This window comes from Mytilus trossulus, chromosome 8 (genome assembly GCF_036588685.1).
Source record: "Mytilus trossulus isolate FHL-02 chromosome 8, PNRI_Mtr1.1.1.hap1, whole genome shotgun sequence".
Classification (NCBI taxonomy): domain Eukaryota; kingdom Metazoa; phylum Mollusca; class Bivalvia; order Mytilida; family Mytilidae; genus Mytilus; species Mytilus trossulus.
In genome coordinates, this window is record NC_086380.1 from 78,475,448 (window position 1) to 78,492,903 (window position 17,456).

The 17,456-nt window shown below is 32.7% G+C and overlaps 2 protein-coding genes across 2 annotated transcripts; one reads left to right on the top strand and one right to left on the bottom strand.

Moving 5' to 3' along the window:
* Positions 1 to 994: 994 nt before the first annotated feature.
* LOC134728043 (acanthoscurrin-2-like) lies at positions 995 to 2,709 on the bottom strand. Its single transcript, XM_063592441.1, has 3 exons — positions 2,685 to 2,709; positions 1,491 to 2,019; positions 995 to 999 (listed from the first exon to the last, which is right to left on the bottom strand). Exons 2-3 carry the CDS (start codon positions 1,912 to 1,914, stop codon positions 995 to 997), a joined length of 429 nt encoding a protein of 142 aa, XP_063448511.1. The 5' UTR covers positions 1,915 to 2,019; positions 2,685 to 2,709.
* A 483-nt stretch (positions 2,710 to 3,192) lies between these two features.
* Positions 3,193 to 7,794, top strand: LOC134728044 (uncharacterized). Its single transcript, XM_063592442.1, has 6 exons — positions 3,193 to 3,225; positions 4,436 to 4,459; positions 4,991 to 5,054; positions 6,573 to 6,598; positions 7,041 to 7,203; positions 7,790 to 7,794. Exons 1-6 carry the CDS (start codon positions 3,193 to 3,195, stop codon positions 7,792 to 7,794), a joined length of 315 nt encoding a protein of 104 aa, XP_063448512.1.
* The last annotated feature ends 9,662 nt before the right edge of the window (positions 7,795 to 17,456 follow it).

A 17,456-nucleotide genomic window follows, 5' to 3' on the forward strand; every position in this document is an offset into this window, starting at 1 on the left:
AAAATTTGCAGATGAGTCTTTCGCTATTATTAGAAGGATGCCATAACAAATTGGTTTAACGTTTTGCAATATCTGATTCATATATATAGACGACGACGAATATATGTTCAAGTTGTCGTAACTTAAATTATGCCCCTTTTGTTGCCCAAATGTGACCTTCAGGATAAGACTGATCAACAGGGTAGTAGTCATTTGATTTGTTTGTCGCGGCAGTCTATATGGACTAGGAAATTATGTAGCATGAAAACAAACCAGTTGAACCCACCACATTCTGTATGTGCCTTCCCATCAGCCTGTAATTTAGTGTTTGTCATTTGTGTTAGTTTTTTATTCATTTATTTCGTTGTAAATAAATTAGGCTCCTTGTTTTTTCTTGATAATTTGTATTTCATTTTGTTTTTGGTGGAGAGTTGTGTCATTGGAGGTCATAAAACATCTTATTCTTATAATTCGTACGTATCGTAGTTTTCTTACATATACATTGTACGGTGTAAACTATGTATAAAAAGAAGATGTGGTATGATTGGTATGAGACAACTATCCACAAAAGACCAAAATGACACAAACATTAACAACTATAGGTCACCGTACGGCCTTCAACAATGAGCAAAGCCCATACCGCATAGTCAGCTATTAAAGGTCCCGATAAGACAATGTTTACTCCGGTTAAATATAGAATTAAGAATTAAATTATAAAAAATGACTGTACTATTTTGTCTTTCTATTCACAATATACATGGGCTGGTAGATTTCATTAGAAGTGGTCAGAACCATTCAAGAGGATTTATCAACAAGAATATCCAACCTTCGGTGGATAGTTGTCACATTAAGAATCACATTCTATAATTTACATGTTGTATTCATACCCAATAACAAAAAACTCAGAGATAAACAGTGGCTTAAGTTAAAAATGCTTGTAATGCTAAATATACAAATTTATTCAATACAATACTCAAATAATAGGCCAGTCGTTGTAATTTTCATGCTTTTGTCACTAATCTGCAAGAAATAAAACACATGCAATTCTTTACAACTTGGTGATATTTTGTGTACTTATTTGTGAAATTTCATTGGTAGTAAGTATTTACATGACAAAACTGCTCTTTCGAGTCATTGCTTAATACCGGTTTCACTTCAAATGAAACTTTCTTCCTTCAATATAATAGAAGAATCAGTATCAGTTTTAAACTGTTGAGTTTAGCTTTCATACTATTTTGATCTGAGCGTCACTGATGAGTCATATGTAGACGAAACGCTCGTCTGGCGTATTCAATCAGTAGCCAAGTACCTTTGATAACAATACAATTGAGTGACGCTAGATGTTCCACTTTCTTAAGAACACTTGGCGATGAAAGTTAAGTGACACCATGAAAAATATATATCAAAATGCAATAAAATGACCAACATTATCAATTATATCAATTTTGTAATTAAAACAGGTGTTAAATCATTAAAAATAAAATCATAACCGACGCGTATTTCATACTTACAAACTGATTTCTTTCTTCCATAACTGCTAGATCCATGTCGACCAGACCCATAGCCGCCACCTCCGTAACCACCCATACTGCTACCTCCGTAACCACCCATGCCACCGCCTCCAATACCACCCATGCCGCTGCCATAACCTCCATAACCACCCATACCGCTGCTTCCGTAACCACCCATGCCGCCTCCGTAATCTCCATAACCACCCATACCACCGCCTCCAATACCACCCATGCCGCTGCCATAACCTCCATACCCACCCATACCACCGCCTCCAATACCACCCATACCGCCGCCTCCAATACCACCCATGCCGCCGCCTCCGTAACCTCCGTAACCACCCATACCACCACTTCCATAACCCATACCACCTCCATAACCCCCTCCGCCACTGCCGTAGCTACTCCAACTACCATAAATTCCCATTCTCCATGGACTTCCAGAATTTCCCCATCCCCATCTTTGAACACATCTGTAATATGGGTACCACGGGAGTGTAATGCATCTCTTCCATGGTGGACATGCCCTAGGCTAAAATAAATAACACTGTATTTCAAACAGCGAAACCCGCACGGGTTGAAATGCAAACATGATATATGAATGACAAAAAACAAACAACACATGAAAAAGTGTTAAACAGGTAGAATTAATTTTAACAAAATATATAAGTATATTTATGTAGACGATTGACCAATATAGATATTTGATAAATCATAAAGCCTATTTCATTATTATTCGTTTGATTCCAATTTTCGCGGGTTTCGTGGGTACCGGTGAACCACGGATTCAAATGATCAACGAATAACATAGTTTGAAAAGGCTTTTCACACAGAGATTGGGAAAACCAAGAAATCAAATATCCACGAATATACAAGTTTTTAGCATTCCACGACAATTGATACCCAAGAAAATAAATGAATCCACAGTATTTGTTTTAGAAATCATTTGCAATGAATGCCAATTTAATGGGATTATTTATTGTGTTTTAAATCAGAACGGCCAGTAGTATTCAGCATGACACTACCGATTATTTTTGTTGTATGAGACAAAAGTCCCACATGAGTTTATCAAAGAATAACTATTTTTTTTATCATCTAAGTATTAGAAAAACTTATCATGCTAAACATAAATTGACAAAACAAGTTAAACACATAAAATAATAGGAGCCTGGAAATTATGTATAATTTGGATCTTACCCATGAATAGCATCTAGTGGCAGTTATTTCTGAAAATGAAAAAAAATGAGAAAAGACAACAGCTATAGCACTTAGAAAAAATGCGGAACAAGTACTTATAAATAAACTCATCTTAGACAAATTTTATATTTACGCCAGACGGGCGTTTCGTCTACGCTCGCATCCAAAAAAATTTAAAAACAAAAGCCAAATAAAGTACGAAGTTGGAGAGCATTGAGATCCAAAATTTTTAAAAGTGTTGCCAGATACAGCTAAGGTAATCTATGCCTGAGGCAGAAAAGCATTAGTATTTCAAAACATTCTAAATTTTGTTAACAGTTGATTTATAAATATAACAATACTAATGATAATTCATGTCAGCACAACAAGTGCTGACTACTGGGCTTGTGATAAACTGATTCTGGGAGCGCGTATACTCTGTTAACTTTATTTCCTTCAGTGCGAACTTTGAAATAAGATTAAAAGACATGATGAATTCATACCTTGTATTGCTATTCCAAACAGAAAAATGGCGAAGAACAGGCAGGTGATGGGCTGCATGGTGAGCTAAAACAATGTCAGAATTATTCCTTTGCTGAAAAGTAAATTGGAGAAATTGATTAAATATTTATTTCTAGAGTCGTATAGATATACAACATTCTTTTACTTTGTAATATCAAACCAAATGCTTTAAGCAAACACATTGAATAGGGGATACAATGTATCCATCCATTACACATAATTATTACATTCACACCAATAAGTGTATAACAACCAAGACCAGTTGTCTTAAAAATCAATGTAAAAAGAAGATTTTTCTTTACGTTGCACTATTACATATATGCAATGCGCGTTCCAGGAAAACATCTGATAGCCGGCTTCCAAGATTACTGTAACTACCCTTTAAACAACACAAACCAATAGTGTTTTGCAATTAGACCTTTATTTAAAAAATACCTTGTTTTACCCTTAAAATTATTGGTGCTAAAATTGCTAATCTGATAGTGTCCTATATGTCGAATAGCCTTTTGTTTTCTTCTCATCATTTTAGCAATGTTTTTCAAATAAATTTTAAAAATCAATGTCGTTTTTTTTACCGAAACATTTATTTGAATTTACCTCCATCAGAAAAAAACCTATATAGAATTAGAAAGGTTTTATAAGTAATTCAATTTGTGTAAATATATGAAAAATTAGGACCAGATAAAACAAATCTTTTATTTATTTTTCCGCAATTCAAAAGATACCTTCTAATTTATTATTAATTTTTATTATAAATGATTCTATATTCTAAAACTATTTGTACTTACCTTGTATTTGGATCCTTGATACGGGAATGTTATTATCAAATCTTGCTCTCCTATTTATAGTACGGTTGTATTTTTTGAAACGTGAATCAGTATTGTTTTTACTTTCATACTTTTTGTATTTGATTTGTTTATGTCTTGTTCATCAATTAAAGAACATTAAATATAATATACCAATAAGTAAAGAAAAGTTAAATGATTTGTGGTAAATTTATTATAACTATTATTAAATGTATTATGTACAAAAATTCTGCATCCTCTTAGTAATAAACAACAAATTTACAAATGTTTAGAATAAAAATCGACTTATTAACCATAGGGTGATCTATCAAAAAATAAAAACAATATTTTCTTGGATGTCAAACTACTCAACAATTTCGTGACATAACCACCTTTGCCATATTGCGGTTATATTGGTCAATGATGTTTTACTATAAATACAAGTTGAATATTTATTATTTACAGTTCACTCTCAAGATTTCCAACAAGGTAAGACATTATATGTTTCGAAATATACAAAACTATATCGTTGTACACCGGTGTTTACATTTTTAGCTAAAACTTTTATAAGAGTGCCAACAGTAGACATACGTTTTCTGTACGAACGTATAGGTAGTACAAACATGGTTTTAAATTGTTGCAAATTTTAATTTCTTTATAATACAAATACAAAGATAACTAAAGACACCAGTATGTTGCAGATATCCAAAATTATAATTATTTTTGCCGTAAAATTTATTCAAAAAGGGTATGAGAAGTAAATGTTAATTAAGAAAATAGAATACAGTACGTAACTTCATGAAACTTGCACAGTATACAACTAAATGAGATTACTATTTGTAACCATATCCATATTTTCATGATTGTTTCACATTCATTTCATTTTTGATATCTCATTAGACCATGCACTATATTTCTATTCGCTTGTTAAATAAAATTAAGGGGAGTGGTTTAAAATGTAAAGTTTCACATATTACTAATCAGTACATTTATACAAATAATTTGTATGTATCATTTTAGCTAACCATGAAACCCATCACTTGTCTGTTCTTCGCCATTTTCCTGTTTGGAATAGCAATACAAGGTATGATTTCAACCATCTCTAAGAACATGTTAAGATGTAAAAATAAAACTTTTTCTAAAAGAAAGACTCATTGGAAATGAATTGATCGCATTAAAATACAAGATATATCTGACGGGAGATGCTTAGTATCCAAATTCCTCGTCACTCTTCTGTTTCAAGTAGCCTTTTGTAAAACAAAATAATTGATACTGTTTGTTTCACTTGATTGTCTGACTTTAATGGAGACTCAGAGTAAAGAGTTATCAAAGGTACCAAGATTATAATTTAATACGCTGGTATGTTGAATTGGTTACATTAATATATACCAAGGATAGTTTAACAGGTAACATTGAGTATACGCACATTGTCAGTAATGCTGTTACTTACGTTGATCTGTAGCGTAAACTTTCTATATCATTTTGGTCTCTGGTGAAGATTTGTCTTATTAGCAATCAATGCATTTTCTCTTTTTTATATTTATTATAAAACAACGGGATAACTGTTCTTAATATTTTCTTTATTATATCAGAAGTATATTACATCTAGTGGCTTAAAACAGTTAACTATTGCCTTTATCATTGAGGGTACTAACATGAATACAGAGCTTGTATTAAGTGTTTTTTGCTCGTAAAAGTCTGTAATATGTTGATATTACCTCAAAGGTGTATAGAACAACAATTGTAATCGTAAATGTGTCTAACACGATTTTCTGTATTTGCCTTCATCCAGAACACCCCAAACAAACGTATTGAACTGCTTTACACATAAATATACTTGAATACATGTAAATGAGAACCAATTTGACCATTAGGAATAGCCCAATTATATGAAGGTTAAATTTTTAGGCACCGTAGTTTCTGAATTCTGTTGTTTATCAATTCATAGAAGAACAATTAAATATATATGTTAAAAATTATGTAAGTACCAAAATGAAATGTATTAACTTTCGGAAAAAGTACTACACTTTATAAAATATTGACCATATGCTAGAAACTTAAGGTGAAACAAACTCACATGCGTTAAAAGATCTTTTCTTGATTCCATTTAGGGACGACATCAAAAGTTCAATGAAGGATAAAAAAACTTAATTCACATAGTTTTTTTCACTGACCCCCCTACCCCCCTCTGAACTTAATTTGGGAAAAATTGATTGACCCATATAGATATATGTGAAAATCAATGTCGGATAACCAAATCTTTCAACAGTTCAGTCCCCCTCCCCCAAACTATTTGAAATAAGTTTTTTTTTTTTTATCTTACATTGATCTTTTGATGTCGTCCCTTACCCAGGAACGACAAAACAGAAATTTGAATGCCAATGAAACAATATACGTGCATGATTGAATTACTATATGACCAAAAGAGTAAACATCTCATTTAGGTTTGTTTATATGTGGGAAGATTTTTTTCTATATCACTGACGTGTACTACACTTTTCTGATTGTAATATTTACATCGCAATTGCCTCACACATATTATTTGTACCCGATTGTCTTATATGTGAAACTAGTGCTATTCTTTAAATAACTTATATTTTAGGAACAACTGCAAGATGCAATTCATGGGTAAGATCGAACTTTGAAATATTCAAACTTGTAAATATAAACCTTTTTTTGTGTTTGAATTTGACGTAAATGTTTTTTTTCCATTTTGTAATTTATTTTTTAGTGTTATTCTTTTTTTTACTATTTTTAAAAAATTGAACTTTTTTTATACTTGAAATGATAAAACCAATTATTGATTGTCATTGTGATATAAAACACACAATGTTTCATATTCTAAACTTTTCATAACACATTTGTATTTCATCTCATACCAGTAATCCTTGCTTTGAAAATATGGTGTCACTGAAACCTATCCGCAGTACCACACCGGTTTACCAATCACTAAAAATCTTTTATTATAGGAATACATTAGAATTGTTTTACATGTTTTAGATATAAACAATATTTTGCTTTTGAATATCAAGACTATCACTCATCATATCTGTATTATTTCTATGAATAGCCTAGGGTATGTGCACCATGGAAGCGATGCATTCCAACTCAATGGTACCCATATTACTACTGTGCTCAAAGATGGGGTGGTCCAAGGAGAGGTGGAATCTGGGGAAGGCAAACCAGTGGAGTATGGGGTAACCAAGGTGGTAATTATGGAAAGAAGGGAGGTTGTAAGTATGAAATATGGCTAGGAAACAATTTGACCTCGAAATTATAATTATCGCTTGGTTTGTTTGTAATCATATGAGCGACATAATGGCTATCGCATTTTGAGAAGAATATGCCTACCGTTTTGAAGACCTAATATCAACCCCAGTTTTTGGTGGGTTCGTGTTGCTCAGTGTTCTGTATCTTGTATACTATTTATTGTTGTTTTTATTTGTCATGGCCTTGCTAATCTATTTCGTCTTATGAGTTTGAATACGCCTTTTTTTATGAATTCTAATTTCATAATTTATTAAATGATAATTAGAAATGTTTCCAATCATTATAACTATATTTGAAGTGTAAGTTGTATATTTCTAGTAGTCTCTGGCGTCCTGAGATTTCGTTGTCGGAATAAAACAAATGTTGTATTAAAAAGTAAAAACTCAAAAATACTGAACTCCTAGCATCTCTTACGTTTTAAATACAGATTTTTACTGGTTATGAAATTGTGCAAACGGAATCACGTCAAGTTAAGATAAAATATTTCAAATTGTAAAACTCATGTATAGGATTGATTTGATTCTTACGTTATGTTGATTTGTTTTGCAGATTAATCAAAAAAGATGAAAACTACAACGACTCACCTGATAATTGGATGATAATATGAAATAAATTTGTATTGATCAGTAAATCGTTTTTGTAATTCAGGCCGACAGTTTTGTTTTGTTTTACATAAGGCAGTATTTAATCGAGTATATTAAAGAACAAGTATTTTGTTAATTTGGTTCAAGATAATAAATTGAGAATGTTAATGGGGAATGTGTAAAAAAAGGCGTATTCAAACTCATAAGACGAAATAGATTAGCAAGGCCGACTAAAGAGCAGATAACAACCGGAGCCATCAATGGGTCTTCAATGCAGCACGCTCCTGTTGGCCTCTAAACAAAAATGTATACTAGTTCGGAGATAAAAAACGTCATACTAAACTCCGAGATACATAAAAGAAACCAAATCATTTCATAGCGATATCTTAGATGAAAGTTTTGAACTAGAACAATTTTATTGTGCAAATATAGTGACAACTTGAAGTAAAACCAGGTTCAATCCACCATTTTCTACATTAGAAAATGCCTGTACCAAGTCAGGAATATGACAGTTGTTATCCATTCGTTTGATGTGTTTGGACTTTTGATTTTGCCTTTTGATTTTTGATTTTCCTTTTTGAATTTTCCTCGGATTTCGGTATTTTTGTGTTTTTACTTTTTACTACAACCAAGTCGATGTCAAGTTTCTTCCCAGAAGAAACTTTACTGCTGGTGGATTATTCCCCGAGGGCATCATTAACTTGGTAGCTTTATGAATGATGAATACAAAAAATACTAAGAACAAACCGACTGGGACGTCGCCCGGGTTACCAAGGTCCCCTTTTGCTGCACGGAACACTGTAGCATTTGATTTGTGTGTTCCACGGAATATCCTCCGGGATACCCCTGATTTGACGTACGTTTAGCCAGACGGTAATTACTACTTTACAAATTCAGATACTTTTCATAAATTAAAGCCATGTTCCGTTAATATTTTCGACTGTTTGAATACACCTGCTACAAGTGAATCAACACCTATCATTTCTTCTTGTAGACACAAAAAAGGAAAAAGGAGCACATGTAAGACATGTGATATGTTAATCACGACTCCCGATTTCACCAGTAACTTAACAGGGAAAACTTATTATACTAAATCTTTCGAACCTCTGGACTGTTCCACGGACAATGTAGTGTACGGAATCGAATGTACTTTGTGTGGACTACTCTATGTTCGTGAAACTCGACAAACTTTACGTAAAAGGATGAATCAACACCGGTCTGATAATAAAGATCCCCAATTCAGGGTTCTTTATAACCATTTTAATCAACCGGACCATGATCCTTCGTTATCTATGAGAATACGCATCATCGAGAAAATTTATCACCACACAAATAGTCCAGTACTTAGTACTCCTTTCCGAAAATTCCTCCCTGTTCACTTTACCAATAGAGGAATTGAGGCAATCAACATCAGCAACTTTCTACATCACAAGGAGGTAACATCAAAAATTCCTATTTATTTTCAAAATCAGTTTGTTCCTATTGTATCCTACAGTTACACCAAAACCATTGCACCCAAAATATTTAACTATAAACAAGCATTACAGAACCTTGATTTAGAACAATACCTAAAAAAACCTCTGACATGTGACTGTTCCCACTCGCCTTACAATTACAGTCCCTCTGGCCATGTTATTACTGGGGATCTAAACATAATTCAACATGAAAATCTCCGAAAGGTGATTTCTTGTGGTCCCAAGTTTAGAGAACCCCAACACATCAATTGGAACCATAACTTCAAAATAATTATGGATTCCATTGAGAAATATGCCAGAGCATGGGCTAAACGAGAAGAAGTTCAACTGGACACATTGTCAGAATGGGTCAAAACAATCAGGTCTCTGATAAAACGTCGCATTCATAAGTTGAAGAACTATGTGAATGATCGACCCAAGTCCATTTTTAGTGACAAAGAGGCTGTAAAATATCTATCATCTCTTCAAGATAAGTATGTTGTTGTTCCTGCGGACAAAGCTTCAAATAATATTGTCTTTGTATGTAAATCGTATTACTACGAGTGTCTCATAAAAGAATTAGGAATAAATGAGCATTCAGGTAATCCCACATACAAAAACATATCATTTGACAAGGATGAGATTTTAGCGAATCATAAGTCCTTCATGGCTTCTATGAATATTACATTGAACAACAAATCGGAAGACTTACCTTGTTTGTATTGGATACCTAAACTTCACGAAATTCCGTACAAGCAACGGTACATTGCTGGCTCATCTGCTTGTTCTACTAAAGAATTATCCATTAGATTGACTAAAATTCTGTCCGCAGTTAAAGAGGGACTTCAGATATACTGTGAAACTGTTTACTCACGCAGTGGTATTAATCATATGTGGATTCTTAAAAACTCTAAAGAACTTCTGGATAATTTTAAATCTCGATCTTTTTCTGAAATTAGTTCTATTAAAACTTTTGATTTTTCAACCTTGTTTACAACCATTCCCCATGTGAAATTGAAAAACCGTCTAAAAGAAATAATCCACAATGCTTTTCATCATAAAAATGGTAGCATACGCTATAAATTTATCACGTTGGGATACCATAAGGCATATTTTGTCAATAAAGAACAAAAGGGTAAAACATACTACACAGAGGAACAAGTGATCAGTATGCTAGAGTTTCTTATTGACAATATATTTGTTGAATTTGGAGGTAGACTTTTTCAACAAATTGTCGGCATTCCTATGGGAACGAATTGTGCGCCTCTTCTTGCCGATCTCTTCTTATTTTCATATGAATCGGAGTTCCTTCAGACACTTGCTAAAAACAAGAAGATCAAAGAAGCCAGGTTATTTAATTTCACTTTCAGATACATTGATGATGTTCTTTCCATTAACAATCCGAACTTTTCTGATTGGGTTCCATTAATATACCCACCAGAACTAGAAATTAAAGAGACCACAGACACGGCTTCCTCCGCCTCATTTTTAGACTTATACCTCGAATTTGACATACACAGTCATCTCAGTACCAGAATCTATGACAAACGAGACGATTTCAAAATTTGAAATTATCAATTTCCCCCACCTTAGTAGTAATATACCAACTTCACCTGCATATGGAATATACATTTCCCAACTTATTAGGTATTCAAGAGCTTGCAGCTCCTATTCAGACTTTGTAAAACGTCACCAGTGTCTGAGCAGAAAGTTGATGAACCAGGGGTATGTCAAAGAAAGTCTCGTCCTTTTTCTAAAAAAGTTCATCGGAAGATACCCAGAACTTGTTGATAAATATTCCGTATCAACTTCACAAATAATACAAGATGGTCTTGAAGTTTAGATTTTGCGTACTGACGTTGGTTATCATCTTAATGATCTTGACTTTGTGGTTATATAAAAACATCATGCTTTGAACGACAAAATTATTTCATTTACTTAAATTACTCTTACTTATGGATTTTGACATATTATGAACGACAAAATTATTTCATTCAATAAAATACTTTAAATTTCTGTTGAGTCTGTTTTTTATTTTATACTTTTGACGTGATACTGTACGTATGTATCCCGTCATACTTTGAACCACACCTTATTTATTTATTGTTATTACATTTACTGTTGAGTCTGTTGTTTTTTATATCAAATTTACGTGACTATGCATGTATGTATACCTTCATACTTTGAACGACAAAATTATTTTTATGTCTACCGGTGCGAATTTCAAACGCGCAATTTTACACCAGCAATGAAAACCATCTATTCTTTACGGGTAGACTTTATATAGATAAATTAAGGGGTATAAGAAAAGCATAATGAGTATAATAAATTTGATGTATGCCTTTTTGTGGTTCTTCGTTACATTTGTTGTTTTTATAGTGATACAAGTATGTTTGTTTTGTTCATACTTTTAACGACAAAATTATTTTTATGTCTACCTGTACGAATTCCAAACGCGCATTTTTACACCAGCAAGGAAAACCTTCTTTCCTTTACGGGTAGACTTTTTATATACATAAATTAATTGGTACAAGAAAAGCAAAATGAGTATGTTAAATTTGATGTATGCCTTTTGGTGATTCTTCGTTACATTTGTTGTTTTTATAGTGATATTAAGATGATAACACAATATTGACTGCTGTACCCCTATTTTTGACATTTTTACTCTTTGAGTATGTTTATTTTGTTCATACATCGTTGACAATGTAATGGAATTTGATGCGACTGTCATACAAGTGAGAGGTTTAGCTAGCTATAAAACCAGGTTCAATCCACCAGTTTCTACATTAGAAAATGCCTGTACCAAGTCAGGAATATGACAGTTGTTATCCATTCGTTTGATGTGTTTGGACTTTTGATTTTGCCTTTTGATTTTTGATTTTCCTTTTTGAATTTTCCTCGGAGTTCGGTATTTTTGTGTTTTTACTTTTTGCATGCGTATTCAATTTACTACGAGCGTGTTTTTATTTTGAGTATTGTTCCTTCTTGCTCCGACTGGCTAAAACAATAACTTGACTCAGAACAAACTTGAAAATAGGCACGGTAAAATACAAATTAGATATCAATCTTTAATCAACCAAAATGCGCAATATTGACACAGACAAATAATGTTACTGTAACTTGGTAAGAATATCCATTCACGTGCATTTCATAATCATTCCCACAACAGTTTAATCTAACAATGCAGTTTCTGATTTTACAATAAACAAATAGCATTAAATGTGACTGCAATGAGAATAAACCCTAACACTGGATTTTAATTGTTTCCTAATGCTATAAAAGAAAAAAAAGTTTAATATATTAAAATACTAAACTAGTAATTTATCTTAAATCATACATCAGTCAACTATGATATAGGCAATCACATTATTGTCTACTGTTGCCAGAAGATAAAATAAGTACAAGTTGCAGGTACAATTATATTAAAATTGACATCATCCGAATAATTTTACACTGTACGAGAGCCTGTCACTCAATTTTTAGTACACATCAAGAATCCAATGGATTGAGTGAAAGACGTTATTAATAGTAAGAGAGAAACATGAACTTGTGCAATGACATATAACAGGTGTTGAATAAATGTAGTATCCTCATATAAGTATGTTTATTCAAAGAATCGATAAGTTCCTCGGGATCGTATCGACATTTCAAAACTCGGTACCAATATCTCCCTAGAAATAGAAAAAAAAAAGAAAGTCACAAAAATACTGAACTCTATGGGGAAATTCAAAAAAGAAAGAGTGTAATCAAATGACAAAATCAAAAGCTCAAACACTTCAAACGAAGGAATCATAACTGCCATTTCCTGACTTGGTATCGAATTTGCTTTGCCATTTGAAATACATATGGCACACTTTGGGGTACTTTGCCAATTTGCATAGCGTTCATTTTGCCTTATCATGACTGCAGCCATTACAATAGGATAACCTATCCTCAATCTATCTTTTTTTTTTAGAAATTTAAATGTGACGTCACTTTGTGCGTTGATGGCTTTCGCTAACTCGGCTGTGAATTTATGTGCTGGTTTAGGTTGTTTTATGTAGTGTATCCGTTTTTACAATGTCGTAAGTCACAACTTTGGTTTTATCATATATATCTATTATATAGTCATTTTATAAAAAAGAATACTGTTTGCAAAAGTAAGAATTATTCTCAATGATAAGAAAGTTCTTATCCCAGGCAGAAAACCCTAGACGTATTGTGCACAACTTTTTTGAAAATCGAAAGTGTAACTGTAGTATAGTTGCTATTTGAGATCATAAGATTATAAAATTGTAAAATGACAAGATTCAAACCAAAAATAAAGATACAAACAGATTTTATTCATGATTTTTCCACATATAGGGGTACACCTTGTATGTTGAATTTTAAAGTTTAATCAATTTTAACTTACCAGCTTTAAAAATTTTCCCCTAAATTCTTTTGAAAATATTATGATATCAACCTTCTCATTTCTTAAAAAGTCAAGTTTTGAGTATTTTCCTTACACTTACACAACATTTTTGTAAATATCTGCAAAAGCAAATTTTCAAAGAAAAATTAGTTTTAGATTTAGATTTAGATCCATGACGAAAAAGGGCTGGATTATCAGTAAATTTTATATACTTGTTAATATTTCAAACTAAGGGACAAAATTTGACCAAAAGGGCCCAAGTCACGTGGATCACCTCTTAAATATTTGAATGATGCGTTGAATGACAAGTGAGGGTCATGGTTATCAACACACCACGAACTTTTTTGTTAGATTTATTTTGTGCGTATGTTTTTTTTGTGTGTGTCTATAAATAAATGCAACAGTAGTATACCGCTGTTCAAAACTCATAAATCCATGGACAAAAAACAAAATCGGGGTAACAAACCAAAACCGAGCGAAACGCATTAAATATAAGAGAACAACGACACAACACCGAAACGCAACACACACAGAAACTGATCAATCATTAGACAAAACACCACGAGAATAACAAATATAACATGAAAACCAAATACATGAATTTGGGATAGACAAGTACCGTGCCACGTTTTATCTCAATATCTCAAAAATAAGAGAAAACACAAACAACTCAACGTTAAAATGCAACACACAGAGAAACGAACAATAATATAACAATGACCATCTTCCTGACTTGGTACATGACACTTTTAAAGGGGAATAAAAGTGGTGGGTTAAACCTGGTTTTATGGCATGCCAAACCTCGCACTTTAATGGCAAAGTTAAATATAATATTGAAATGACAACATAATATTACAGGACTACAATACAAATAAATAGGAGAACATATTAGACAAAGAAAAACATGATTAATAGATAACAAAAAGCATCAGGTTTAAAATTCAATACGCCAAATACGCGCCTTGTCCACACAAGACTCACCAGTGACGCCCAGATATAAAAGATCGAAAGTGAAAAAAGTACAAAGTTGTACAGCACTGAAGATCAAAAGTTGAAAAGGTTTCGCCAAATACGGCATTGTTTTTATGCACGGGATAAGAACATCCTTATAATATAGAACACTTAATGCTATTGCAACCAGTAAATTTTAACAAATGAATATGAAAGCGATATACATAATGAAACTGAAATATTAACTAATTACAGAAAACTAAACCCAAGTTTATCACAAAATAGACACACATCCGGCTCAGTTCAGGCGTCAACGTAATTAAAAAAATGTGACGTCACATACGATGGCGAAAAGGCAGAAAAGTTATGCCACATTTGAATTTATGAAATTTAGAAACAGCATGACGTCACATATGAAAAACTATCATTCAAAAATGAGATAGAATTAGGATTGATTTAGAACTTAATACTGATAATTCATTTAAACAAAATGCATATTGCAATACTTATTAATAGCAATTAACTGTAATATATATATATATGTCCAGTTTGTTATGATCCAACTTCAAACGTAAATAAACGTACAAAATTTAATATAATTAATAAAGAGGAGGTGATAAATTTTTCTATACGTCACACCTAAATATATAATAAGAAGACGTCAACATTTGACAAAATCTAATGAGAATTACAAATATAACATTAAACATGTAAACTAAATACATGAATTTGGGATAAACAAGTACAGAAACACGTCTTATAGTAATGCGAATTCACATTCAGCAAAACAGTCACAATCGGGAATAAGTCACGTTTGGTAATTAAAAGATTAGACGACATAATGACAAACCACAATCTACCATGTGGTAAAAATGTCCTTAGCTAGTTTGGTTAAAGAGAACTCATATGGATCCACCAATTCGTGATGGTGTCCATAAAATTTACGGAGTGTCAATTTTAATCTGTCCTCCTCATAACTTTGTTGGAGCAGTTTCTGCGTAAGGAGCACACTCCTGCATATGAAGTCCGTATAGTGTGAACAAGCACGTGAATAACGTATTAATTGTGATATGTAAACACCATACGAAGGGGCAGAGGGTATGTTACTGCTGAGAAATGGGAAATTGATAATTGGGAAGTTGAAATCGTCCCGTTTATCATAGATTTTTGTGTGAAGTCGTCCATCTACGTCAATATTGAGGAAAAGATCAAGGTATGAAGCAGTCCTTCTAGTATCAGTAGTATCCTTAATTTCAAGTTCACTGGGATATATGAGATGTAAGTATTGGCTGAAGATTGGGTTGTTCAATGATAAAAAATCATCAATATATCGGAAAGTAAAATTAAAGAATTTAGCAAGGTGCTTTTTCTTTTTGTCTTTTAGAAGGTTCTGAATAAATTCTGCTTCATACGAATACAAAAACAAATCAGCCAGCAGGGGTGCACAATTAGTACCCATTGGAATACCGACTGTCTGTTGAAATATAAATCCTCCAAACTCAACAAATATATTGTCGATCAAAAAGTCCAGCATTTTAATAATATCATCTTCAGTATATTTTCTGGAAGATTCAGTGTGATTCTTCACAAAATATGAATTATTGTATCCTAAAACAAGAAATTTGTATCTACGATTCCCATTTTTATAGAAAAAGCTCTGTTTTATGAGTTGGTGAAGTCGATCTTTCAACTGAGCATGGGGAATAGTAGTATATAGCGTAGAAAAATCAAAAGTTTTTATGTTGCTGCAAAATTGCAAAGATTGTGATCGAAGGTTAAGCAGTAGATCTTTCGAATTTTTGAGAATCCACATCTGGTTAACACCACTGGTAGAATATATCTTCTCACAATATTTTTGAAGCCCATCTTTAACTGTAGAAAGAATAGTAGTCAATACTTTAGAAAGATGTTTAGTCGAACATTTTGAAGACCCAGCTATGTATCGTTCTTTATATGGAGTTTTGTGTAATTTAGGTATCCAGTATAATGAGGGCAAGTTTTCTTCGTTTTCTTTGATGTTGATACCAAAAGAAAGAAGGACAGATTGATGATTTTGTAAAATTTCATCCTTGGTAAATGATGTTAAAGAATATGTAGGATTACCAGTAGTTTGATCAATTCCAAGCTCTGTAGTGAGACATTGCAAATAATGTTTTTACATATGAAGACAATATTATTGGAGGCTTTATCTGCCGGAACAACGACATATTTGTCATGCAAAGAGGATAAAGCATCCACAACCTCCGGATTCTTGAAAGGGTTAGAAACTCTAGTACTCATATTACATCTTAGTTTTTGTATGCGCCTCTGAATGCATGATCGAATAGCTTTGATCCATTCAGACAAAGTGTCCAGTTCGGGTTCGTGTTGTAAGTCTAGTGATACATATTGACATTCATGTGCTATGAATGGAAAGTTTTCCAACGTGCTATAGTTTATATATCTAATTTCAAACTAAGGAAAGAATTTAATCAAAAGGGCCAAAGTTACGTGATGTAAATACGAAGCCTTAAAAGAAACTTTCGAATTTTATTGATGCCATTACGAGTTGGTTTAACGTTATGGAATATTTATTCCACAGATATAATCGGATAGATTCCAGAAGTAACTTCAACCCCGTCACTGTTTTCTCTATGAATGTTGAAAACAAAATAAGACTTATCACCGGTTTCCTACTTACATGAGCAATACGTTGGATGCCAAATTTGGAGCAGGATCTGCTGACCATTTTGGGGCACTTTGGTTAAACAACATTTTTGATGGGGTTCATGGTGCTCAGCCTTTGGTTTTCTGTGTTGTATTTTATAATGAAAATGATTTGATTTTGGCCATGG

What these genes read in the sequence shown, in the direction of transcription:
- LOC134728044 (XM_063592442.1), top strand. Translation starts at nt 3,193, where the DNA reads ATGGCGAAGAACAGGCAGGTGATGGGCTGCATG. An exon ending in GGCAGGTGATGGGCTGCATG is followed by an intron (nt 3,226 to 4,435) that starts GTGAGCTAAAAC and finishes TATTATTTACAG; the next exon opens with TTCACTCTCAAGATTTCCAA. An exon ending in CTCTCAAGATTTCCAACAAG is followed by an intron (nt 4,460 to 4,990) that starts GTAAGACATTAT and finishes GTATCATTTTAG; the next exon opens with CTAACCATGAAACCCATCAC.
- LOC134728043 (XM_063592441.1), bottom strand. Translation starts at nt 1,914, where the DNA reads ATGGGAATTTATGGTAGTTGGAGTAGCTACGGCAGTGGCGGAGGGGGT.